General features: G+C 39.5%; 2 protein-coding genes across 2 annotated transcripts in view; one reads left to right on the top strand and one right to left on the bottom strand.

Annotated features, from left to right (window-relative positions):
* Window positions 1-52: 52 nt before the first annotated feature.
* FAM162A (family with sequence similarity 162 member A) lies at window positions 53-8,741 on the top strand. Its single transcript, XM_026847201.1, has 5 exons — window positions 53-233; window positions 1,094-1,219; window positions 3,504-3,612; window positions 6,714-6,822; window positions 8,502-8,741. Exons 1-5 carry the CDS (start codon window positions 53-55, stop codon window positions 8,595-8,597), a joined length of 621 nt encoding a protein of 206 aa, XP_026703002.1. The 3' UTR covers window positions 8,598-8,741.
* A 2,898-nt stretch (window positions 8,742-11,639) lies between these two features.
* KPNA1 (karyopherin subunit alpha 1) overlaps window positions 11,640-26,238 on the bottom strand; it is a 41,875-nt gene continuing 27,276 nt past the window's right edge. The window contains exons 11-13 of the mRNA XM_026860900.1: window positions 17,123-17,250; window positions 16,232-16,410; window positions 11,640-14,670 (exon numbers count right to left, since the gene is read on the bottom strand). Of these exons, the coding sequence (XP_026716701.1) occupies window positions 14,483-14,670; window positions 16,232-16,410; window positions 17,123-17,250 (495 nt within the window). The 3' untranslated portion in view covers window positions 11,640-14,482. The remainder of the gene's footprint in view (window positions 14,671-16,231; window positions 16,411-17,122; window positions 17,251-26,238) is intronic.

Genomic DNA, 26,238 nt, shown 5'->3' on the forward strand with positions numbered 1-26,238 from the left:
CTCTATAATCCATACGTTGAAAGCGACACTGCTTTGAGCAGCAGCTTCCAATATGATCCAAAGTCCAAATGGAGACACGCGTGGTACTTCACAATGTGAAGGCGCCCACGGAGGCTCCCGCACCGCGGGCTCCCAGGAAGGAGCCCCGGGGGGCTCTAGGGCACAGGCTGCCCGCCGGTTCGCCAGTAAGGCGGTGGGCGAGGCGACGTTGTCAACCCCGAGGCAGCCTGACGGTTTGTTGGTTTGTTTGTTTTTGGTTTTTTTTTTTTTTAAAAAAAGAAAGATTTCTGCATTTTTGCCTTCTCTGAGACCTTGAAAAGGGTTTGGTTTCGTTGAGGTTGGGGGTTCCCTATAAATGTAAATTTATTTTTTTCAGAGATGGAATGCATTATGCCTAGAAAATAAAGGGCAGTAGTTCTTCATAGGAGAGGCCTTTTTAGCCAGCATAAAGAGGAAAAAGAACTCGCTTGATATTTTTAAAAGTGCCTTTTACCTTTCAAAGTTGTTTTTTCCTCCCTCAGAAATTTTTCATCATATTAATTGATCTGTTACAAGCTTGCTCTTGGGAGTATGTTTTCATATATACGGTACCCTGTCCTTTACTAATACACTAAACAGTAGGTATCTGTATGGCAAGATTCTGCTTTTTTGGCTTTTTTGTTGACTTTGTCAAGTCTGTGACTTGCTTTTGGGATCTGACAGGATTGGTAGAATGCTGGTGTACGGTCCTTGAAATAGCACTGTCCAAAGTATATCTTAAGCATTTAAATAGATTGAGTTTCTTGAAATTGTCGGGTGCATTGTGTTTTTAAAATTGCTTGTAGGCTCTAATCTTGCATTGCCTTTTTTCTCTATAAGGTTAATGGGCAAGCTTAAGTCATAACTCGCAGACAAGCTTTAATTTCTTCGGTAGGCTCTGTTACAACTAAATCTGTTGTTTCTTGATAATATTAGATTTGTACCTATTGTTTTTCTTTCTTTTTCCTCTTGTTTTTAAAAAGCCCCAAACACTTCCATTTAAAAGATAGTATTCTTGCTTTCCACTGTTCTGAGTTAGATTTGGCCCTGTTGCATCCTCTGCTTTCTCTTCCAGATAGGGCTGTTAAACTGTTGGGAAGAAATATTCCCTCAATTCTGCAGATGACTAAAGGAACAGATCCAAAGATAAGCAGAAGACTTTGCATTAAACCCCAGGAAGAAGGTCAACTTCAGCCAAGAAGTAAGAGTTTTTGATAATGATCATGCTATGATTCATGCCACAAAATACTTAGATATGTAGGCTGAAATCATCTGAACAGGAAGTTTTGGCTGATGTCGATACTAATGTCCCTGATTTTGAGAGAGAATTCTCAACTTTATTCTGAAAATCTCAGCTTTAAATTTAGCAACAAAATCTGGTTTTCTAACAAAGCCAGGAGTCAGTATTTCTTCTTGTGACAATAACACAGCTTTTGCTTTGTAGTAGGTCACTAGTATCTTACCTGACATGCAGCCTTAGATTGAAGGCTCTTCAGCTGTGCTCTAGAGCTCACTGTTCAACCCCAAAGTAAACTGTTGATGTTTAGGAATGTTGGATGAGCTAAAATAACATCTGCAATTTTTCATAGTACAACCAGCTGCAGCTGTTCACAAAATTGAACATGCCCAGCAGGAGCGTCAGTCTGAATTGTTGGGTTGGTTCACGTTTGAAGGTGGAGTTGGTCAGGTAAAGCTCAGGCCATGAAACAGTATTTCACTATATATGTGACAGTTAGGATGCTCTAATCAGACTTACTGTGTAGTAAGTTCCCATCATGGCCTACCGATGCTAGATAAAAGGAGCATACAAATGTGAAGCATTTTGCATGCTTCTGTGTTTAAAATGTCATGCAGCTGTACTGGGTGAGAGAAAGCTCCTCCTAACAGCATGGTGTCTCCAGTAGTGGCCAGTAAATGACTTCCCTTACATTTCTGTGAAGACTAATAGGAACGGTGACCTATAGCAAGTATCTAAGGAAGACGGCAAACATAACATAGTGTTTCTCCCCTACACTGCTGCCCCAGAAGTGGCATCTTTGTGTTCAGTAGTCCTCACTGGATTTTTCTGTCATAAATTTGCCCAGTCTCTTAAGCCTGGATGTATTTTTAGCATCCACATTGTCCAAGAAGGAATTCCTCAGCTGAACCATGCTGTGAGAAAACAAATAGGGTCTTGTCTTTGTTTTTGAACCTTATGCATTCTTTTTTTCAGTCTGATGTTCCTTTATTCAGTACCCTTTCTAAAGCAGGACTTACTTGTTCCTTATAACCCACAATCCCAGTATCACTTCTGATTCTGGTGTTCTCTGTTGTGCTCAGGGGAGCTTCAGTTACTGCTTTTCCAGGCCACAGGCTCTCAATCAGTGATACTGTTTCTTATATGGTGGCCATTCCATACCAGTGGCTGTCCTTACCACTTTTCTCTGTGCCTGTTCTATTCCAGCTATTTCCGAGATGAGGGATCAGTATTTCACGTGCTTTCCAAAATACTGGAGTCACGGTTTTATACAACAGCATAATAATGCTTTTTGTGTTGGCCTGTGTACCTCATCATTGCTAGTAATGCTGTTTCCCTTTCTGACTATTACTGAACATTTTGCCAAAATGTATGAAACCCTGAGGACTTACTCCTCAGCAATAATGGTTAGGTTAGTGCGTCATTTGTACATAAACTGGAGTTGCTTCCTCTCTATATGTGTGTGGTTTCACTGGCCATCTCATTGACTCAGGATTCTGAAGCCCTGTGGCTCTTTGCGCTTAGCCCTCTTTGTATTTGATTAACTCAGTGTTGTCAGCAAACTGTGTATCCACCCCACTTCCTAGATAATTCATGAATTCACGAGGCAGCACACATCCATACAGGTTACCTCCTATTGCTTAAAAAAAGAAAGAGACCATAAAAAAGAGACAAAAAACTGTCTATCTTTGCAGTTTGTTTGCTAGATTTTCATGGTATGTTTTGTATGGAAACCTTCCCCTATTACATTCTCAATATTTTGAAAGACTGAGCGGAAAACTGAGGGTCTGCTCTTTGCCTACAGTCATCTGTTTGTTTATACCCCCGGATAAGATAAAATCTTACGCTGCCTGGAAAAGTTAACATTTTGTGATGGAATGGTGCAGCATATTGGCTTTTTCGTAGCAGTTCCATTTGATTTTTTTTTTTAAACTAATTTAAATATAATAGGAAAAACATATCATAGCACCTTAGGAAGCTTAGATGCTGGAGCAGGTTATGCAGATTTATAGAGCTACAAATATACAGGTCTTGGGCAAGCTTTGGCTTTCCTTAATTGGCCTCAGTTTAATCAATATTTACAGGTTTGTTAATCTGACTGTGATACACTTTTTGTTCTGTAACGAACTCTAGTAATCACACTTAAAATTCTGCATTGCTCTCTCTAACTGGTTGCATTACAGCTGCGGCTGTTCAGCTTCTGACTATTGTTTTGGTGGTTGTGCATTTTGTTGGGTTTTTTTTTTAGGTCGGCCTCCTTTGAGGGTGCCTGGACACAAGCCTACAGACTGGGAGAAAAGATTTTTGTTGTGGGCAGGCCATTTCAAAAAAACAGAAGATATACCAGAGACTGTCTCGTAAGTGCCAGTTTTGAAGCTATAAAGGAGACACTGACTACACAGGAATAAGTTAACTTGAATGCAAGTCCAGAATAATTTTTCTTCAATGGAATGGGTTTTCACAGCTGAAAATTCTTACACTGCTGTGCTTGTGTATCGCCTTGTAGATGAGATAACCTAAGCAATTCTCTTTTGCTGAGGTAATATATCCCTTTGGCTTTTTTTTCTGAAGGGATGACTAGCATTTATAAGTTGTTTCATTAGAAAAACATCACAAACGAGTTAGTTATACTCTTCTCTCCCAATCAGAAAAGCTTTTTGCAAATGTTAGTGTAAGCATTTTCTAGCATTTTTATTTATATGTCAGTCTCCCACTGTGTGAAACTTTCATGATGTAGGTATAAAATAACTGAAACTCATTTAAAATATCTATTAATGAATGTCTAGAGGGCATGGGCCAACTTTCTTTATTCTTGGAATTTAAGCTGACAGTGGAAATATAGTCAAAATTTCCCTGTTGCTGGTGGAGTGCAAAGGGCAGTGCTTTGCCCTGTGTGAAAAGTAGAAAATAAAACTGGATGTTCTAGCTTGCCTGTCTAAAGTGAAGATCAAACTTAACAACAGGCAATTATTACTGTAAAAAACATTCTTGGTGGTAGTATAGTTATCTTTTAAAACATGCTTGTAATGCTTTTAGATATATGTATTTATTTAAATTAAAAAGATAGAGTAAATCTTGTACTACTTGGGAAAGAAACTGTGTAGCTGCCCTCTAAAAGATACTCTGTTTGTTCGGAGGTACTGTATGGGAATTGAAAATCCACCCATTTATCTTGAGTTTCTTCTAAATGTATCTCAATGGATAAATATTGCTATAAATGAATTCTTCAATGTTGTATTGAATCTTTTTTCTTAAAAATACACTTGAAATACGTAAAGGCATAGATTATTAAATTCTATAGTCAGTTCATGTATTTTTGCATACCAAACACTTGCTATGAGTGTTTTTAAGAAAACAGGGGAGTGATTGAAGCCATTTCAATGATTTATTGGAAGGACAAACCAACTTCTGATAAAAGCTGACCATTTTTGCAAGTGCATAGGGGATTTTGATTTTTATTTAGGCAAATAGTTCACTCAAAGCTGAGAAGGCAATTGAGAACTATAAAAGCACAAAAGCTCATTTTCCAGTTCTGAGCTGAATTAAGAGTGGGTTGTAAGGACTTGTGATAGAACTCAGTAATCTTGCAAGATGTGGTGATCAGAAGTAACTCATTTATTAAACATTAATCTTAGCCACTGAATTGATTTAAAATGCAAATCATGTTCAGGTAATTACCTTTTCCTCTTGTGTATTCTAACACATCTAAGGTACTTCAAAAAATAACTAAGTTTTTAAATCTTATTCCTGTGCATTTCAGGTTAATTGCAGTCTGTGCCCAAGTTCTTCATTGCAAATTAGCAAAACAATTAACCTGGAAGCTAAATTTAGCTATTAGTTTCACAGTAGATGGATGTCTTCCCTATAATCAGAAATCTTGTACTTGGCTCAATATTGTGAAATGGTGATCAAATCACTTGCCCTCCTCTTGAAAAACAGTAGCAAAACTCTTTTCAGTTCTTAGGTCCCATGCAATTTACCTTGTTGAACTATCATGGATCCTTCAGTATCTTTTTTTCTTCCAAGTGTAACAGTGAAAATGTCATAGAAGATTCCATGTTCACATTTGTGTACAGTGATAATTTCCCAGTTCCATTAAATCCACTACCCATGTTAGTGTTGAGGTATAATTATGTAGTTTGATGCATTTATTCTTTCATCACATGATGCTGATGCTTTTCTAGTCCTTTGTAACTTTCTAATGTGCCAAGTTTAATCAGGGAGAATGTTAGACATCCTTCAGGAGGGAGTTAACTGCTTTTAAATTCTGCAAGGGGAGTTAAATATATAGGCTGTAAGCCTTTGGTTTTTGTGGAAAGCACATCTAAAAGCATTCTGCTTCATTGGCCCTTCTTGCACTGCTATCTCTAATATGAACTTTAACTGCAACTGAGGTGTCATTTGGATAGAATGATAATTTTCAGATGACCTAGCATGATTTTTTTTCTTTTAACTCATCCCATGTACAGCTGGAATGCTTTAGTAACTGATAGTCTTGTGGAAGACTTCTGGTTTTTAAAATATAACAGTAGACTAGGCAACAGGTTTCCTGAAGGAGTAGTATAGCTACTGGTGTGGCTAGAAAAGCACCCTAAAATAAATAAAAAATTTTAAAGGAGTCCTCTGTCCAAAGCTGACATTGGAAAACTTACAACCCTCTATGCCTCCTGAGCTCCTTAGGAAAACTGATTACTTGAAGACTATTTACTCTATCAGGAGTGAAGTGGCAACCACTGTTCTTCTACCGGGTCCTAATCAGACTTTCTGAGCAGTATTACCTTCAGCAGCCAGTGTGTAATCTGTAGCACTATCAAATCCTGTAGTAGAGGAAGCATTCTTGCTGGAAAATAGACTGCATCATAAATGAAACTATTCTGAAGTTCAGGCAGAAAGAATTGCTAAGCTGTGATAATGCATCCTTCCACTTTTTACCATGCTTTGGCTAGTGAGGGAAAAAGCATGTTTTACAATGTTAAATACATCACAGTTCTAATATAGATGGAGTGTTCTTTGGCTTTGCAGGTATTGGAAGGTGGTAGTGAGCACAGAGGGAGCTGACATGAAGGAAAACACATTAGTAAAACTACCCCTCTTTTTCCTGTCCTCTCCATAGTGAACATACGTAGTTAAATAGTGCAGCATTGCTCCTCTGCATTGCAGTCAGGAGCATTCTAGGTCTAGAAAGGCACTATGGTCTCTTAACAATTCAATAAGCAAAGTTTAAAATATTGGGGTTTTTTCCAGCTGAGAGAGGAACACCTTTGTGACCAAGTATCTCCAAAGGTAGCTGGGGATCAGCCTTTCCCATTCTTGTAGAATATTTCTGTGAGAAGAGCCAAGTACCATTAGCATTATGTAAAACTGTATAGATCGCATGCTAGGAGAAATTAAACAATTAGCCAGATAACTTATTTAGGTGTTTGATAAGGAGTCTGTTCTTTTATTATTATTTCTTGAGGATTGAAACAATCAGAGCAGCAAAGACCACACTGCGTGTGAAGTTCAGCTACGTAATGATTGTCTTGACAATAGCGGGATGCATAGCCATGGTGATTAAAGGGAAGCAGGTAAGTGGAGATTTTTGGCTGGCAAGTGTAAATCAGTCTTAAACTTCAGTCCCTCCTATGGATTGTTAGTACTGTTTTGTTTGGGTTTGTGGGCTGTCTTTTTTTTTCATTTTATCACTGAGCAGAAATTAAAAATAAATCCTCCCAGAAGTGACCCTCATTGATAAAATCCCAAGTTAGAAAAGGGTGATGGCACTGTTAGAAAGCATACACTTCCCTTAAAAGGAAAAAAGACAACTTTTTTTTTCTCAGCTTATGTTGTTTTAACCCCTTAATTTTGCTGATGGGCTGCCAGAGTTCAAAAAGGAAAGAGCACCTTCTGTTGTCAGGATCTGGTAGACAGGTAAATGCTCCTTGGGCCCTATTACAAATGCCTCTCTACATACTGGAACACTCTAGAATCAATATAATGGAAATAGCAAATGAGTATGTTTCTCCACAGACAGACTTGATAATTTTCAAAAGTCCTTTTAAACAGTGACATGATGGTCAGTAATAATTCTGTGCCCTTTAATTGCATTAGAAAATAGTCTCTTTAGTGCAGATGGAACAGGTTTTCTCAAATTATGTTGAATTGAAAAACTGTTTCAGAGAAAAGCTCCCATGTTCTGTAGATGCTGAATATCCTTTACTTGTGTAGAATTTGGCAAGATGCCAAAGAAGTTCAGCACGTGGCAGAATTATGTCTATGATTTAAATTGCATCATATGAAGAGATTAAGCATAAAGTTTAAGATTCCAAGTGCAGCAATGGTTAGTCATGTTTTAGTTTTGTGTTTAACAGTTGGTGAACTATTAACTTTGAGGTATTTCTATAAAGAAGCAAGGAGCACTTTGTGTGTACTGAAGCCAAGCTAAAACCTCTCAGCAGCATTACTCTCAAATCAAGGAATGTGAATATAATCTGTGGAGATTGTCATGTTACTTTGGATAAAAAGCACAGTGGTAAAAGAATGTAATGGACTGTGTTTCTGTTAAGCATGACTGGAAGCAGAAAACCCTGATCTTAAAGCATCTGTATGGGCAAGAACTTATTTGTATGCTGCCTTTCTCTGAAGCAGTTCTTCTAATTACAGTGTTCAGATCTTGTTTCTATAGACCACTGAGTGTTCCAGAGAAACCTTAAAACTAGTAACAGGGTCTCAACCCTAGCACTGTGAACTCTTGAAGTCAAATGATGTTTCTGTCAGCATTTGCCTAGCAAAATTAAAAGGATCCAGGACTCTGGAACAAAACCGTGGAAAGGTTTTTCCCTGGCTTTAGCAGAAGAGATCAAACGCTGACAATTCCCAGAACATTTTCCTCTTAAATTGGAGTAGTGTGAACGCAAACACTGGAAAGAGGACAACAGCTATTTTGGGACCCTTTCCACAGCAGCTGGAATCTATTATAACTTTTGTTTCCAGTACCTCTGATTAGTATTAAATGCTGACCAGAAGCACATAATGTATCTTCTAGTGCCTTAACAAAAAGGTTTAATTTATTCCCAGAGAAGCAATGAGTTTTAAGCTAAAATCGTCTCTGGATGTTTTAACTCACTCTTCTCTTCCTGGCATTAAAGTTGACAGAACTGTGCCTTGGTAAGGACAGGCCAGGTATTTTGTAAACTACTGATTCATGTTTCATCTCTGTGGTCCTTTAGGTTACAGTTACTGCTCTTGCTTTGTCACTATGTTGTAGGCTGTGAAAAGGCATCAATCTCTCGCAAGCATAAACTTTGAGAAGAAAGCTCAGTGGAAGGAGGAAGCTACTCAGAGTACATCTGCTAAACCTTAGAGGAAGACATGAAGAGACCAAGGACTGGGGAAGAAAACCTGAGTCCTTTTCAAGCACTGTAAGGATGATATAGTGACATCTGTCCTGTACATTAGTTCTGTACTCTCACGTTCAAGAATGAATACAGGATCTTGTAATCAATAAGACCAGAAATACCTACTTTCTTTTCCTAACAACCTCCCCTTTCCTCTAAAGTCTCCTCTTCAGGGTTAGCAGAACAGGACAAATGAGCAAACTGGAGAGACAGAATAATTGTTTCCCACATGCATCTTTCAAAAGACTGCATGAGCTGGACCTGAATTCTTCATACCAGTCTCCTTAGGAACTCTTAACGCTCTTACTTACCACTTACTACAAGACAACTAGGACACAAAAGGACAGCCCATTAGGTTTCTGCTTGTACATCCATAATCCTACCAACAAAACACCTTCACTGGGCAGTCATCCACTAGTACTATTTGGGGTTCCTTCAAGGCCCCTCCCATAAGAATGGTGCTGTATGTAGTCTGTATTGTTACTGGCTGCTTCAAATATATGTTCCTCTGTGCAAGACAGAACAAGTCTATGGGGAGCCCTTGAGTCAAGAATAATTGTATGACCTGCATTAACATCACTAAAATGATTGGTTATTAGAAAAATCTGCTTACCTGTTCTAGGTCCAGCATATTCTGGCTGCATTTGTGTAAGTGAAGGATCACTTTTTGTGAAGAACTGCCCTCCTTTAATGAAAAGAGGAGGGAGATAGACAGTGAAGTGGCATTCCTAAGAACCACTGTGTTGCAAATGACAACCTAACAGTTTTTACACCAGAGCTGGTTGTGAGATGAGCAAGTGTCCAAGCTAAGGGAACAGAGATCACTATTTTGAGGGAATACTGAGCAACAGCTTCAACCTCTGCTATCAGATTTAAGAGAAAGTCAATCAGGTATTCCAGCTCTCTGGTGCAGAGTTCTTTTTTCCAAACCTTTTAGATACATTTGCGTTTTCCCCCCTTTAAATCATCATCTGTGCTTTCATGAGGCAGATGATCTTTAAGTGGGCTTGTATCAAGTTTTAAAAGCAGCAGACCCAGTAATACCTGCAAGGAACAACTCCCAACAGTCCTATTTCTGACAGTCATCCCAGAGGAGTCACTTAATGTTCATGCTGAACAGCTTGCAGCAACTGGAGACAGTATTTTTCCTCCTTTCAGTTCATTTAGAAGGAAATGTAGATGAGAACTGTCAGGACTGCTCAAAACTGTTATTTCCCAGGGCTGCCTGCTACATGGCCCTGAGGACTCCAGAAACAGGAAAATCTAGTTTATGAACTTCCTGATGCTGGAAGGCAGATTATTTTTCTTGAAACTTTGCTGATAACTTTTGTTGTATTACTAAAAAATTAGCACTATTGCTGAATAAATTAAAAACGCTACCAAAATGCAGGGTAAATCTTGATTTTATACCTAGAAAAGAGAAGTAGTAAGATATGTAGTGCAGTCCTCTCTAGCACTTTAAGAGCTAGAAAATAGCTGCTGCAGTCCCATCTTTCTATGAACTGTATTTCTGGGTACTATTGATGAGATCGAACCAAACAAGCTATCCAGTCATTCCACCACAGTTGCAGCCTTCAGGTGATGCCACCACCTGTCATCAGTCACAGAATCATGTCAGTTGGAAAAGACCTTGAAGACCATCCAGTCCAACCATTAACCTCACACTGACCGTTCCCAACTCCACCAGATCCCTCAGCGCTGGGTCAACCCGACTCTTCAACCCCTCCAGGGATGGGGACTCCCCCCCTGCCCTGGGCAGCCCATTCCAACGCCCAACAACCCCTTCTGCAAAGAAATACTTCCTAAGAGCCAGCCTGACCCTGCCTTGGCACAGCTTGAGGCCATTCCCTCTTGTCTTGGTGCTTGTTCCTTGGCTCAAGAGACTCATCCCCCCTCTCTGCACCCTCCTTTCAGGGAGCTGTAGAGGGCCATGAGGTCTCCCCTCAGCCTCCTCTTCTCCAGACTAAACCCCCCCAGTTCCCTCAGCCACTCCTCAATTTTTTCATCTTTGCATCCTGTGGGGCTTTTGGAAGGTGTTAGATTAGATCTCCACAAGCAAACAAATGCATTTGTTTCAATTTTTAGGATAAGGGAAGAATAAGTGAGATCACTCTTCTGGCACTACTCACTGCATGGTGGAGCTAAGAGAACCCAAAAACTCCAACAGCTCCCTGGCCTATCCTCTACTCATGCTGCCTCTTCCACACAGACAAGAACAGATTATTCAAAACACAGTGTGGCCTTCACAGAAGTGGAAGCTAGAGGTGTTCCCTGAGATAGGTCCTGTCTGAGCAGCAGCACATCCTTTAGGAAAGCAGAGAATACTAGTTTCATTGTTTCTAGCACGGATCATAACCCTTGTTACTCTCATGTCAGTCTGAAAAAGTGCCTCATTTCTCATCTGAATGGAACTTACACCCTTGTTACAGTTCTTGCTGTTTCCGATTTTTTTCATTCTTTAACTGCTGATAGCAACACTGAGTGTTCCTGTAAAAAACAATTTCATCAATGCCAAATATAAAGTTAATATAAATTCTCCATTTATGCTAAAGATTTCTTTTTGTACCTGTGAGCATTACACTAGCCACACAGAAACATGTTAGGAAGCAGTGTTCAAGTGCAAACATGTAACGATCCTCATAATCTTTCAACAGCACTGTTCCTCCAAAACAGAGTCCTTCACCTGTGGCCTGAATGTTATTTATTAGATGGGTAATGTTACACTACATATTTGGCTCTATTAAAATGCAAATAGTTTACTTGCCCTTGGCTTACAAAGTAATTCTGATCAGTCTTTATCAGTGAGCTGTTCTTTTCATAATTCACAAGTCTGATCTCCCTTCTGTACCCATATATTCTGCAGCCTTTGTTAGAAGTAGGGTTTGTTTCTTTGCAACCTATTAACAAGGCTGAGTCAAGCAAGGCCAAGAACTGGTGGCTGGAAGATCCTGATGGAAATACACTCAATTAAGCACCATTTAAAATTAAATTGAGACCTATGACTTAGCCACATTTTAATCCATTTAATGTGTGCCATGTTGATTTTTGTATTGGTTTAGTTTTCAGTCAAAATATTACGCAGTACCAATCAAATGCCTTACACAGTCTAAGTATATATGACAACAGCATTACCTGTGTCAACCAGGCCTGTCACTTCAAACAAATATACCAAGCTTAAAGATTTATACTTATCTGCTCTGAATTCACACATCCACGGCAAAAGTAACAAACACTGGCCAGGCTCCTTACACAGGAAGGCACACCATTCAGCTTAAATGGACTCTTTTTTAATTCACTCATTTAGAGGCAATTGTCATTATTTTCTTCGGGGACAGGGGAGGGAAACGCCAATGCACCACATTGTTTTCACTAGCCTGGAAGAGAAAACACTTATATATATATAGATATATAGATATATAGATATGTATATATATACACACACATATGCATATGTGTATATATATATACACGTGTGTGTGTATATATGTATATATACACACTAGTGTATATATACACAGAATATACATATATGAATATACAGAATATATGCACACACACTTTGCTCAGATTTGTTTACAAAATATGTAGCATTTTTATACCATCCAGTAAGAGGTACATGATTTTAAACAAATCTTATAGAAATGACATGTTATTGGAAATTTACACGTAAAAAAATCCAGCACAAAAAAATCCAAAAGCTAAAACAAGATTTTGCTACTAATCAGTGCTTCTATCACCCTTCAAGAAAAGAGAAACACAGTTATTTTTATGTGATGTAAAGGCAACATTGAGGGGTTTTTTGCTTTTTTTTTTTTTTAAATTAACCACCAAATTTAACCCCCTAAAATTACAAAGAATCAAAGTCCATTTACAGATCAAGTGCAGTAAACTAAATGTTCCTTCAGCACAAAGCAGCACTAGAGAAAATAACTGGGAGAGGGAAGGTGGAGGCCAACTGGCTTAGCTAGGGAGGCAGCAAGTGGCTTCTGCAGTGGCCACACAGGTCAATCTCCATCCTGAAGCACAGACAGAACTGAAGACTGTATTTAAATAATGGTCACACAGAGCTGATGTTCAGGCCTTTGCCTAGCTTCTTTCAGCAGTTTGACAAATGATTTCTATGTTTTTATTATTCTGTATTCAATGGGCTGGTTTTGCTTTTGCAGTGGTTTGTCACTGAGAGGAGTCACAAGGAGGATCTTACAGACAGTTCTGCCACTAACATTTACCACAGGTACATGATGCTGCAGTTGTCGATGGCGATTTTGAAATGTTTACACTGGACAAATGCATGTTCCAAGCGTCCAAAACGGCTTGAAAGAACATAGCCCAATGCAGGGGGGACTCCATTGCATTTACAGAAATGGAACCGCCACTTTCAATCCTGTGGCATCTCCCCAGTTGTGTGAAGAGTTTGGCGTCCATGTCAGCTGAACTCGGTGAGGAGCGGCTGGCCTTCGCATCAGATGTCTGTGATCTAAGCGGGTTGCGGAGCCAAGAACATGCTGCTAGCAGAGGGGCAGTCTGCAGCTGTGGGTGACAGCTGTCATGCAGTCAGCGATGCCTTATGGATGTCACCTGTAGGAACCATGCGTTCCATGCTAATTCACCTGAAGTCCCATAAACAGCAAAAAAGGAAAAAAATCAAATGAAAGGGCCAGGCAGATCAGTTGTCATATTACTATCCTCTGAATGTAGTGTCATTTTGGTAGTTAAATAAGGGGCTTGACCAGGAGGACTCTTATTTTCAGGTCAGCTGGAGAGGAAGTTCCTGTCTTGTGAAAATGAAAAGGAGATCTAATGCTCCTTGTGCTAAGTTTTACAAATTAAGATTCCTGTATTCGGAAGGTAATTTTTCAGAAGGTAAATCTGTTCAAGTCACACTGTGTAAAAATGTAAAGAGGCAGACAGGTATTTTTCAGCTGTAACTATAATACCAAGGACCAGACTCTGGAGCATGAAGTCAGAAAGGGTTCAGTTTTTAAGGAAGGCCCAGCTGCATCAAACTGTGCTGGCAAGCAGAAGTGGGAGGAGCTTCTCAGTTCTAGAAGCCCTTTTGGAAAGTCATTTCTGAGGAGATGGTAAGAGTGACCTATTCACAGGCTCTTTTTTTTTTTTTGCATGGAGAGGAAAGACTGGGAAGGTATACAAATCTCCACAGTGGTCTGCAATCCAGCTTGGGAGCTCAGTGTTCAGAAAGGTTGGGGCCAGATGTGTTCAGTATTCTTAAGAACCACAAAACACGTCCATTGCAGCCTGTTGTTGCAGGGAATAGAGAACTTACTCCATTATTTTTAACATGTTCTATATGCCAATAACCCCAGCTGGCACATACAGCAAAGTAGATCTATCGCATGTAAAGATTTAATGCATCTCACACGGCCATCCAGAGAGGCATCCAGGGAAGAATACGGGGAATTAATTCAGCTACGTTCTCAGAAAGTCTGAATGTCTCCCTGGACTGCAGGCACACACTGCAGCAAATACAAGAGAAAGGCAGCCATATCTTGGATGCCAGGAGTGTGGGGACTAGTAGAGGAGGAATTATTTTCCTGTAATAGGAGCAGAGAATATCTCAAAGTATAGAAAGGTGCCTCAACTCCACGAAGATGACAGTGGAGAGGTTCAGAATCTAGAGAAAAAGGGCGATTCTGGTGACCCCTTGCCAAGGAGAGGGCATCCTGCCACAGAGAGCCAAAAGTTTTCCAGACGTATGTAAGAGCATGTGCACAAGGCAAGCGAATGAGCGCAAACAGGGTTATGGAAAACATTGAGAGAATCACTCCACGGGTGGCTTGTGGCTCAACAACAGGATCAGCTAAGGTAGAGGAGCACACAGCACAGGGGCACCTCAGAGCTGGAAGCCTTCCATGGGAGCCTCACACTGCTGGAAGATGTACTGTTGCTGGTTGAGGTCCACCTGTGGGGCAATGCTGCTGTCTTCATCCTCTGTTCCAAAGTAGTGCTCAATCAGGTCAAAGGCCTTCTGATAAATCTCTTGATTCTCATGGCTCTGCAGGAATTCAATCTTGTCCAGGCCTGTGGAGAAAAGGAGTACATAAAAGTTACAGCTTGGTGAAAGCACATGACCACCACCATTTTCAGTCTGTTGTGAACATCATTTCATGACAATTCTCTCCCACCTTCAGATATAGCTTCGGGTTGACCCAGCGCCGAGGGATCTGGTGGAGCTGAGAATGGCCAGTGTGAGATTAATGGTTGGAATAGATCTTCAAGGTCTTTTCCAACCTTGATGATTCTGTGATTCTGTTAAAGAATGGGTGCCTCTATGGAGACCCTTACCCAACTTGTACTCTCTATAACCAAGGAAAACCAGGTTTAACCACAGAGTTCCCTGTAACTGTGTGATGTCTCTCATACTTTCTGTCTGCCTCTACCCTTTCACTCAAAAACTGAAATCAACAAGCTTGAATGTGCAAAGAACAAGGCCTCAAAGACTTTTTCTGAGGAGAATCTTAAGACCATGTTTCCTGAAAGCGTGTCATCACAGTGCTTTATTTACAAGGACCATAACTACAGAATCATGTAACTGCAAGCTGGAAGAGATTTCTAATAATCATCTAGTCCAACCTGCAGCCCTGGCCAGCACTGCTACCAACACCAGATTAGGCCAGCTGTATCTAGCCAAGTCTTCAAAACTTCCAAGGATGGAGACTCCATTACTTAACCTGTATCACGTGTATATACAATGCAGGTAAAATTCAACTAGTTTTTGGGCAAACATTAAGCAGATGGGCAAACTCAGGCCTTGTAGTCAGAAACAAATGAATATTATGCAGCAAGCTAAACTATCTTTGATACCTAGGAATGATACTACAATGAAATTTCAATTCTTATCACTCTACTAAATCTCTAATACTGGGAATTGCAGTGACTTTCTTGTCTGCTCCTTTTACTACGTATGAAGACTAGAGGAAACAATTCTCCAATACTCTATAGACAAAAATGACATGAAAAGGGAAATTAAACCCTCAAAGAAGGCAAAAAAAATCCTATTCTGATCTAACTCTTCCCTGGAAGTCAACGTAATTATGAAGGAAAGCATGGTTCAAGAAACCATTTTCAGTGATGCTATCCTCTTCTATACTGCTCTTGATATCACATTTTAATAAGTACTTGACAGTTGACAAGAAAACTAACCTTAAGAGCAGCAGTACCTCAGAACTGAGGTGAAATCATGCCAGTACATGCCAGAACCTCAGCACAGCAAAGGCAAACAAGGAAGTTGCTGCTGTAATTCTACTGGGAAGCAGAGAGGGAAGGGAAAAGTTTGAAACCTGAGGGACAGAGCAGTGCACCTGGACATTTATCTGCTGTGGAGTGAAGATACTGAGGCCGAATTGACACCCAGAGGGCTCCCTTAGGGTCAAAAGAAATTAAGAAAAGATCTGGACACACCATCTCTAATCTACATGCAGACAAAGTAGATGGAGTACACTGGTAAATGGAGGCTTGTCAGAGAACGGTTAATTTTCAGATAATAATGATGAGGAAATTAATAAAATAGCATCTAGTGAAACTCTGGTGGGTTCCTGATCATCACTGTAACCCTTGCCTCCCACAGACATTTTGCTCATACCATACGCTTCTTCAATAAGAGCGCAGTAAGGATTAATGCCCGTGCCACTGCGTTTGGACTCCTGGTCTCCAAGCCTCAGGATGTTCTCCAGCCCATTCAGTGCTACTTGCACAATCTTTGAGTCCATTACTGTAAGAAGGTCGCAGAGTGGTTTGATGCATCCCAGTTCTACTAAATACCTGAAAAACACAGCATGGAATTCAGTAAATTGTCTGCAAAATTATAATTGGTGGAGCCATTTAAGCACTTAGCATGAAGGTCTAAGAACCAAAACAATCAGATAAAATACCAATTTGACTGAAGAAACTGAGAAATTATAGATATCTATTTGTATCTAGTCAATTCTGCTGAAACAATGAAAATAACTTTAAAATACCTTCTCTCTGTATAGGGATATGAATTTAATTCTGTAATGTAAATTTAGAATTCTAACTATATACATATTTTATATTAATATGAGATATTTCTCTTTGTATTATTTTATACAAAACTGCATGTAATCATAATGTACCAGTATAAGTTAAACACAAAAAACAATGCACACAATGCCCTTGTCTGAGGGGCTGAGCTAGTCCTCTCCAGACTCCTAATGCACTGTTACACTATACAATGACCACTAAGAAATTAGTTTAAAAGTTGCATTTAGATTTTTCAGATAACAGAAAAGGTTCAATTAATTATTACAGCTGAAATACTTATGTGGTTTCTTCCTGAAGGAATGAATGGCTCATTCACAACTCACAACATTCAAAACAAAGAAATGGTCTCTTTGGATACAACACTAGAAGCATACAGAAAGTATCTGTTTCTAGATTTCTAGGTTATTAGTTGGATGTCTTGCACAAACAGTAATTCACTCAATCGCACTGAGAGATTTGAACTATTTCATACTTGATCTGTTCAGCAGAGCCTCCAGATGTTGCATTTGTGATTGCCCAAGCAGCTTCCTTCCTTGTCCGAAACTCAGCCGTTTGCAAAATATTTATAAGAGCTGGAAAGATGTGGGCATCTATGACTGTCTGCAAAAAGAAATGACAGGGTTATAATAAAAATCAGAAATAACTTCCTTGTCCTGAGCTAATTATGCTCAGCACAACACATTAAACAATTAAATGTTACTTATCAAGGAACAAAAATCAGTTTTCAGATTTACAATCAAAACCCTAGTTATTGCCAGGGTCTGTGCTTATCCCAAAAGAATTCAAAACACATTCAGACTGAAGTGACTGCCATATATACTGTGTTACTTAATCATACCCTGACAGCAGAAAACTGCCATACTTTCCTTATTTTTCCAAGCAGTGAAACACTCAGCTATTAAGTCAGTAAACCACTAAGTCATTAGGATCCCTTAAACAGAGAAAAAAACCGTAACAAGCCTGTGTGTCATACTGCATTTCCACTGGGTGAGACAACAGAGCAAAGCAAGAATGTAATTATAATAACACCTCAAAATAAGTAAGCAACAACATATACTTTCCTGGTGAAAAGACAAAGGAAAAGATGGTTTGGTACTACGGTTAACTGCTTGGTTCACCGAACTGATGTCATTGAAATGAGTCAGCAACTCAAAGTTTCAAGTAACTTCTTTTGGAAAAAGCTTTTTACAGTAAGACACAAATAAACCTGTTTAGCTACATATATATATGACAAGGATCTGAAACGCTGTCATAAGGATCATTCATAGAAGCAAGAGTTTAAGACTACATTTTTAAACTGCTGTTTTACAAATATAAGTCATCACAGAGCTGATAAAGGCAAATTCATAAAAAGCCAGAGAACCTTTTCAAGGAGCTCTGTAGAAGCTAAGATCAGATACAGCAAAAAACTATACTCAATTCATGGTGTGGATGACTACCAGTGGGAAAAAAAAAAAAAAACCCAACCCTCATTTGATATTTCTTTTACACTTCCTGTTTGTCTGGGCATCCACACTGCACCTACTTTGTAAATCCATATCACCTATCGGTTGTACCAACAGTCCCATGAACACTGTCCTTTACAACAGAATCTGCACTTCTAGTAGAGCAGTCCGGGGCCCTCAAGGAAAACCACTCAGACTTCCATCATGACGTGTAATATTAAATTTGTACTTTGCAAAGAATATTTGGCAAAAAGTCCTTAACTGAAGTTTTTGAACATGAATGCTGGAAGTGGTAGGTCATAAACAGGAACCAGTTACTTCAGAAAGACAGAAGAAAGTATCTTCAAAAACCAGAATGCATTTTCCCCGACATATTTTACTGGGAAAAAACAACTTTTAAAAATAAACAAAAGCAACACCCTGTAAGGTTACATGGAATGTGAGAGCATCTGCTCATTAAGGTAATCAGATCAAGGATCTTTTCAGCCCAGAGTGTGATATAAGTAACAAGAAAGTGATAAATAAAACACATGGTTACACAAACCTGATAGACAATGGATAAGAGAGACAATCACAAAGGAGGAAAAGTTCTAGTCACTAATTAATGAGCCATTAAGAAACTACAGGCACAGCTTTGCAGAGAGCCAGCCTGGACTTTGCAACTGATAAGATGGGGACAAGTGGGACTGTCAAAACTTAGTAACAAATCTTTTCTTGACTATTTTACTACATAACCTCCCTCTCTAGCCCACGTGAGCACTGTAAAGATTACATGCTAGCAATTGAGTGAGATTGGCATGACTGAATTTGGGCCAGGAACTGGATCAGACCTCAGGAGAAACCCCTGTGTCTGCAGGTCCAGCGACTCAAGTGGGTGGAAGTCTCAGCATCAGTACCTGGATTGGCCACAGACTAGGGAGCATGTTTCTGGGATGTCTAGAAAAGATTAATTCAGGGACAGCAACTGGTGTCAGACCTTGGGTGAAAGGGCCCCTGCAACTGGAGCAGGTGAGGGTCCCAGTACCACTGTCATGCAGGATTGCAGTTCACAGAGCCCAAGTGGCTGGATGCCAGCTACTGGGGTGACTGGGCTGAAGCTGAATGAGGGTCTCAGACCCTCAGCTGGAGTAGGATTGCAGGTGACATGACTGATGTGCCTGGGCACCAGCTCTGTGCTGATTATCCACAAAGGTGGTGGTGGGAGCGGAAGATCACAGTGTACATAATTTGCTGGCAAACTGAACTAGACAGCAAGTAGGAGGCCCAGGATCCAGGTATGGACAGAGAGCCCGTGCTCACATTCAAGGGGTTTGCAAACATGGGGGATGCTTGAGACAAATTTGTGCATCTGCTACCAAGAATCAAGCTGAACCACCCCATGAGTAGCAGCCAAGTACAGCAAGTTAAGAGAGCTCACGATCCAGCCATGGAGAGCAGAAGGACAGAGAGCCTACACTGATATTAAAGAGATCTGTGAATGCGCCTGTGAGGACATATGTGTTTTCACTAGTGAACCAGTCATGATCTTCTGGAGAGGAGAAAGGGGACTTAACATTCTACACTTCTGTTTTATGTGAGTCCAGGTAGTGCTATACAAGAGCATTGTTGAGGTGGAAGCCCTTACAAAGAACAATGTGTTAAGGGATGCTAAGTATTCTCTGCCAAAAAAGCTTGATATAGATCTAAGATAGGATATGAGGGCACTAAATCAAAAATCTCATTATCACTACTTAAATCCTCTCCCCAAAGGAAATGTAATTTTACGAGATTTATTTCCTTAGAAAGTGTCTTCTTAAAACCAACATCTTTAAGTAAGTACTAAGAGTATGTTACATGATAACATGGAACTAAGTTAGCACATCTTCGCTGACAAGCAGTAACATACTTTGAGACTTCTTAATGCCAAAAAAAAAAGTTACCTTAAAATGTTTCCATTTAAACATGTAAAATACTAGGAGAATACCAGAACAAAGGGAACTAGCAATGAGAGGGCAGCAAGTGGGAGAATCACAAAGATTGTTACTGTTTTCCTTCTGGCTCAATTTTGAACTCTTTACTGGTGGGTAAAATTACTCTCAGAAGAGCAGAGAAACGTGCCTTTGAACCTTTTCAGAAGGCACTTAATCCAAATCTCGTATCTCCTAGGTGAGTTCTCTTATTTCTAGTTCTACTTATTTTGATTTCAGTTTACTTCTATTTCTTATTCTATTGTATAAAAGGCTATGGGCATCCTGTTTACTTTCTGCTCTACAGTGACGCTGGCTATTGTTACCCAGCCAGAACAGGTTTAAAGAACCTCTCATAAGGCACTTCACTGAAAGAGACTGGCTCAAGCGAGAAGCAGATTGTCCGGTACTATATTTTTATCTTCCCTACTGCTTGACATGCAGCCTCCTCACCCTAGCATGAGTTTCAGTTAAAGGTACTTAATCATCCCTCTGTGGTACAGCAAAGTTTGTCAACTAGCCATCTGCTGAGAGTTGAAACTAAGAGCTTAGATTTAAAAAACAAAAAAACACCAAAACAAACAAAAAACCCCCCACAACCAACAATAACTAGGTCAGAAAATACTTTGCTTTAACCTTAATATCTTCACTAGATTTCAAAAGTCCAGTTAAGCTCAACAAGGTTAGAAACAATAAAACATTGATACAGAGAACGTGCTAGCAGCATCTATTATTTACACCCTGTGTCTTGCAGCCTTGCCCACAGCAGTTATTCTTGAAAGCAAACTAGAATGACTAAGGATTCTTAGCTCTAGCTATTTTATGTGGGAACAAGTTATTGTGGAAACAGGCCATGTTTCCCTTTCAGTTAAATTCCTTCCAAGTGATAAAAAAGTAAACTGCTGAAATAGAATTTGGGTTTGTTTTTTTTCTTGAAGAAAAACAAACCTCAAGCAGAGCAAAATCCCAAGAGACTGTGGCAGGATAAGGTACTTAAAATTTCTGAGGATTTACAAAGTGTTAATTCAAATTACTTCACTTTTTTAGCATTACTATACTGCATGTGCCTAACACATGGAAGTGTGTTGAAGACTAAAGTAACATAGTTGTCCTGGTTCAGCCAGGATAGAGTAAAAGTTTTCCCCAGAAGAGAGAGAGGGGGAAGGGATCTCCAGCCAGGTTATTCATACCATGCTGACATTAGGTCCAGGGGCGGAGCCTTTTTACTTTTGCTTCTGGTTTTGGTTTTTGCCATACACGTGGCGGGTTTGCTCCTTGATCATTTAGCGGTATTTCTCTGTGTATCTTTTGTCTTGTTCACTGTTATTGCTGTTTATTGTTGTGACCATTGATACTGTTGTTATTCAGATTGTTCTATCACTCTGGTCAGGGTCTGCCCCACGTTGGGTGCCAATTTTTAATGTGCAAGGTTTAATCCTTGCTGGGATGAGAGAGCACATTGCCATTGCCCTTCCCCCACCCGCGCCGGTCGGGCTGGAAGTTAGGCACAGACCCCGGCTAAAATAACAAGAAATTTAATACAACAGAGTGATAGAACAATCTGAACAGCAACAGTATCAATGGTAACAACAATAAACAGCAATAACAGTGAACAAGACAAAGGATATACAGAGAAATACCGCAAAATGGTCAAGGAGCAAAAACCAGAAGCAAAAGTAAAGAGGCTCCACCCCTGGACCTGATGTCAGCATGGTATGAATAACCCGGCTGGAGATCCCTTCCCCCTCTCTCTCCGCTGGGGAAAACTTTACTCTATCCTGGCTGAACCAGGACAATAGTGCATATAAAATGATCAAGATAAACATAGCTTCCAAACAAAATGAACACAGTTAAGGGATTTCAGTTCAACAAGAACGTTAAAAACATGAAAAACAAAAAGGAAATGAAAAAAATCAAGTTGTAAACTAGAACTGATGTACAAACTACTGCAGATCTCACTCTTTGTCACCTGTTCAAATGTTCCACCATTCCTCAAAAAATGAAGTGCCTTGGCCATTCATGAAAACAGTGGGCAACTGCCTCATACGTGCCATAAAGGATGTTTAAACATTGTTTCTGGGCAGCTGATGCATTGCTACACTGACATTTATGCCCTCTAAAGGTGACCAGCATTTTTCAAGGAGTTTAACAGTAGGCCAACAGGGTAACCAAAACTTAAAGAAACACTTCAAAACTGGTATCCTTTTTAGCAGTTTTATATGGATTTTTCCAATCCAAATCTCTCTTGTGCTTGCATGCAAGAACATAATAAGATCCTGCTTCCAACAGCAGATGCACAGGAAAGTGTAAACTCTAGTTATGTTTATTTTTCTTTTTCTGTTTAAGTATTCACAGCTGCAGCTGTGAGCTCCAGTTAGACTACACCTGTATGAGAAGGTACACGCTTATCTGTCCTAAACACAGCACCTAGTAATTTCTTTGAAGCCTCTTCCTTCAAGGATCTTGCACAAAAAACAAAGAACCATCATTCCTCGTTCACCTTCTCAGATGCCTCTTGTGTTTCTACAGCGTTCTGCCACATCTCCCTTCACTTGTCTCAGTCTACTGAGCTGTTCCTCAGATGGAATCCAGTTGACATTTTATGGTTCCTCCTTACCATCCACTCTTACTGTATCCTCTGAAGATGGATCTACATACAGGGCTACAGCGCAGATTTATGCTAGAACAAGAATAAAAATTCCTCTTTTGGGGTTTTTTTTATCCTTTTCCTGATGAGTTTTAATATTCACATTGGTTTTAGGCTGCTACTACTAGGCACTGAAGCGGTATCTTCAAAATACATTAGAAATCTCTTTTCTGCATAACAGGTAATCCAAAGCCCAACATTTAATACATTAAACTAACACTGAAATTTTTCCCAACTGCATCCATGTATTTGTTGGAACTGAACTCCATCCTGACTTGGAACTACAAGTCCTTCAGAAAACTGAAACTGCATTTTAACTGAAATCTTAATTTTCAAATTTAATTGGAAATTGTATGGAACTGTAATACTTAGTTCTTCAGCAAATCTGGCCACCACTTCTGAAGTGTCAACTTTTTGTGCTTGGGTTATTTATTTAACAGGTGGTATCCCTGTGCTGTGCCCATCCAAGGGGTTTGCCCATTTCTTGGAAACATTCTGTCCTTCTTACTTGTTTTAATCAAGCTTCTTCACAGTATTTGATTTTTACAGGTAAAAGTGAATTTTCAGAGTTTTACTACATCTGCATGGATGTTGAATCTAAATACATTGTAGTCACTATTAGGGAGCAGGTCTTCATCAGCAGTATATTAAGTTAGCATTTTGTGCTGGTCAGTACCAAGTGAATTTGCTTCTCCTCCTTTGGGTTCCCACCAATAAATCACGGTATGCAAAAATACATATATACATTTAGTATGCAAGTGCTGACATCATATGTCTACATATGACTCATCCCATAAATGTGAAAGCATCCAAGTCTTACAGCATGACTCTTTCTGCTCCTGCAAGCTCTCTCATTACCTTTAACAAATCAAGATTAGTCACCACCATAGCTGGCAGCTGCGAATACAGCCCTGCTTCTATGATCTCCTCCTCCTGGCTGGAAATTTCAGTTCACAGAGGCTTCTCAGTTACATGTATTCCAGTTACCTTGTTTATTGATTCAATTTACAACTGCTTTTTAAATAACATAGCAAATATTTGTAAGCCAAAGCCACTTAATGCGATGGCCCGAGTACAAAACCACTGCCATCTGAAAGCCAGGAACGAAGCACTTCAGGTCTCAGATCTAATGGAGTTTTATGTTGTTGGCACAGATATGTAAGCTTACAAACTCCAAACTGTGTATACAGCAAACTTCAAGCCAGTTTACACAAGGTTGCTACTGCTGTCAGGACAAACCTGCCCTAAAATGAACAGCACCTTGCTGAGGTGTTTCCAGCTTTTAGGGTCTGTCCTACAAAAAAAAGATAGCAATATACACCACTGACTGCTAAGGTTTTCAGGCAGAATAAAGGAATTAAAGGTATTCTAGTTCTGCTGCTTTCAATGTGGTATGATGTATGGGATTCACCACATGGTGAAACCTGAAAACAGATTTTGTACTTAAACGTGACTGGTCCCTCACACATATGATCTTGTCAACAATGACAGATTTTGCTCCTAATTAAAACCCTTTTTGAAGTCCTGCCACCACAAACAGCATGTGAAGATTTTAGACCACTCGTGCAAACTATGGCATAAACCAAACACACTTCATATTTAAGTAATGTGATACACAGTTTGCCTGTGTAAACCACAGCTCTGTGTGAATTATGTTACTCCTTTTCCATGTCCCCAGTGTTACTGTGGTCTTTCTGGAGAAGAGCCTCTGACAATTCTTACCTTTTTATCTCTTTACCCCAATTTGTAAAAATGTGCTTCATTTCAGAGTTTTTAAAACTGACAGGCAATGTATCATCTGCTACACTTGCCCATGTCACATTTCAGCAAGGATAGGAAACCCTAAAGGAGGAAAAATATGGCACAGATCTTGTTGCCAACACGCCTAGGTATACTCAGGTTTCCAGATGTTCTTGTGAGAATGTCAGATACATTAGAAAAGAAGTGATAAGTTTCTTAACCTGTCAACAGGAGAGAACTCCTATGATGTCTTCACTGTCAGATATGGAAGATTGTGTCTGATGTACTGCCTTTCAGAGCTTTTCAACAGGTTGCGAAGTTAGGCACAGAACATTTTCTGAGGTATGTGATAGCCTTTCATACCCTTCAGAAGGGTCGACAGTCACGATTTAGCTTCAGTTGTGCAGTTCTCCTTCTGACTCCCAGGAAGATGTAGTTCCCCTTCTCCCTGACTGGGGAAGCTATCCACTGAAGTACAGCAAAGCTGTATACAAACTAGGAAATTAACAAACAAAAACTATACTTAGTGACAATCATGACTGCATCAGGATATACACATCCAACCCAAACCTTAAAAGCACAGAACTAAAGAGGGGAAAGACTGCTGTATTCCACCATGCTTTTCTGTTGCCTAGGCACTGTTGATAACACACTCGTAAAGGCTTTCACTTCCACCTTTGGTGGGGGAAAAAAAACCCCAACCTCCTGTGCTTTAAGATGAGCTACAAAAGAAAGTTCAGCACGCACTTACACACAGTTCATGCATATTAATTTATATTGCTTTAGCACTAGAAAGAGTTTACTTGGTTGTGTTTGAGTGCAAATCTAATGGTGACAGGCTGATGCCTTACCTTTAGAAATGGCAGTGAAAGCCTCTGGAGTGTGCTACCAAACAGCATTGCAGACATTATGAATGTGGAAATGAATATAGAAGTCCTTCCCTCTAACTTTACATTTCTATACTTTAGAGTGGGTGGATGGAGGGAGTATAACCCAATGCAATCTTAAACAACACTAAATATAGCTCTGTCTGTTAATATATGTTAAGTTAAATGCCTATTAGATTTACCAAAATATTTCATTTTCTTCTTGGTGTGCAAAAGGGATTACTAGATTACACTTCACGGCTTGAGTACTGCTGAAAGTTTCCATAGTATTCTAACGTCCTGACTGCTCTAGAGCAAAACCCCACTAGTTACATCAGCTGGTAACTTAGAATAATGTGGTTTACTATGCCAGGCAAACATTTAACTTTCAGGAAAAAAAAAAATCATGTGCTGAAGTTATTCTTGTTTGATTTCTGGCTAAAAATTGTGCATGTTCAAAATACGATTAGTATCACAGATGCTGGAATAGATCTGGCTACAGTCTATGACCTCTAGTAGGAACTAACTGAGCAATTGGTAGGGACTGAGGAGAAAGGAAAATAATTTATTTATTTAGAGTTACATCTAGTATTTTAGAAATCTGTAAGGAAGACCAATTCTCAAGAAGTAATGTTTTAATTCATCAAATGTGAAATTAATTTAGAGGAAAAAAAGTATTTTAACTCACAGATGAAACGGGTTCATCCATGAACTTACTTAAATCAGATATTCTTCCCACATGGGAATTCTCCTTTGTCCTCACAGCTACTAAAACAGACTAGGCTTTTACCTCCATTTTAGCATATGACCATCTTCAAGAAACACTTTATCAAACAGCATTTACCAACTTCAGAAATTATTTTAAAGTGATTTTCAGCTCAAATGTTTACAGTGGTTTTGACATGGAGTAGTTATCTGAAGTAATACCTCTGAGGAGTTTTCTG

The sequence above is a fragment of the Athene cunicularia genome, assembly GCF_003259725.1.
Source record: "Athene cunicularia isolate RWA chromosome 1 unlocalized genomic scaffold, athCun1 chr1_part1, whole genome shotgun sequence".
NCBI classification, from domain to species: Eukaryota; Metazoa; Chordata; class Aves; order Strigiformes; family Strigidae; genus Athene; species Athene cunicularia.

What these genes read in the sequence shown, in the direction of transcription:
- FAM162A (XM_026847201.1), top strand. Translation starts at nt 53, where the DNA reads ATGATCCAAAGTCCAAATGGAGACACGCGTGGTACTTCACAATGTGAA. An exon ending in AACCCCGAGGCAGCCTGACG is followed by an intron (nt 234 to 1,093) that starts GTTTGTTGGTTT and finishes TTTCTCTTCCAG; the next exon opens with ATAGGGCTGTTAAACTGTTG. An exon ending in AGGTCAACTTCAGCCAAGAA is followed by an intron (nt 1,220 to 3,503) that starts GTAAGAGTTTTT and finishes TTTTTTTTTTAG; the next exon opens with GTCGGCCTCCTTTGAGGGTG.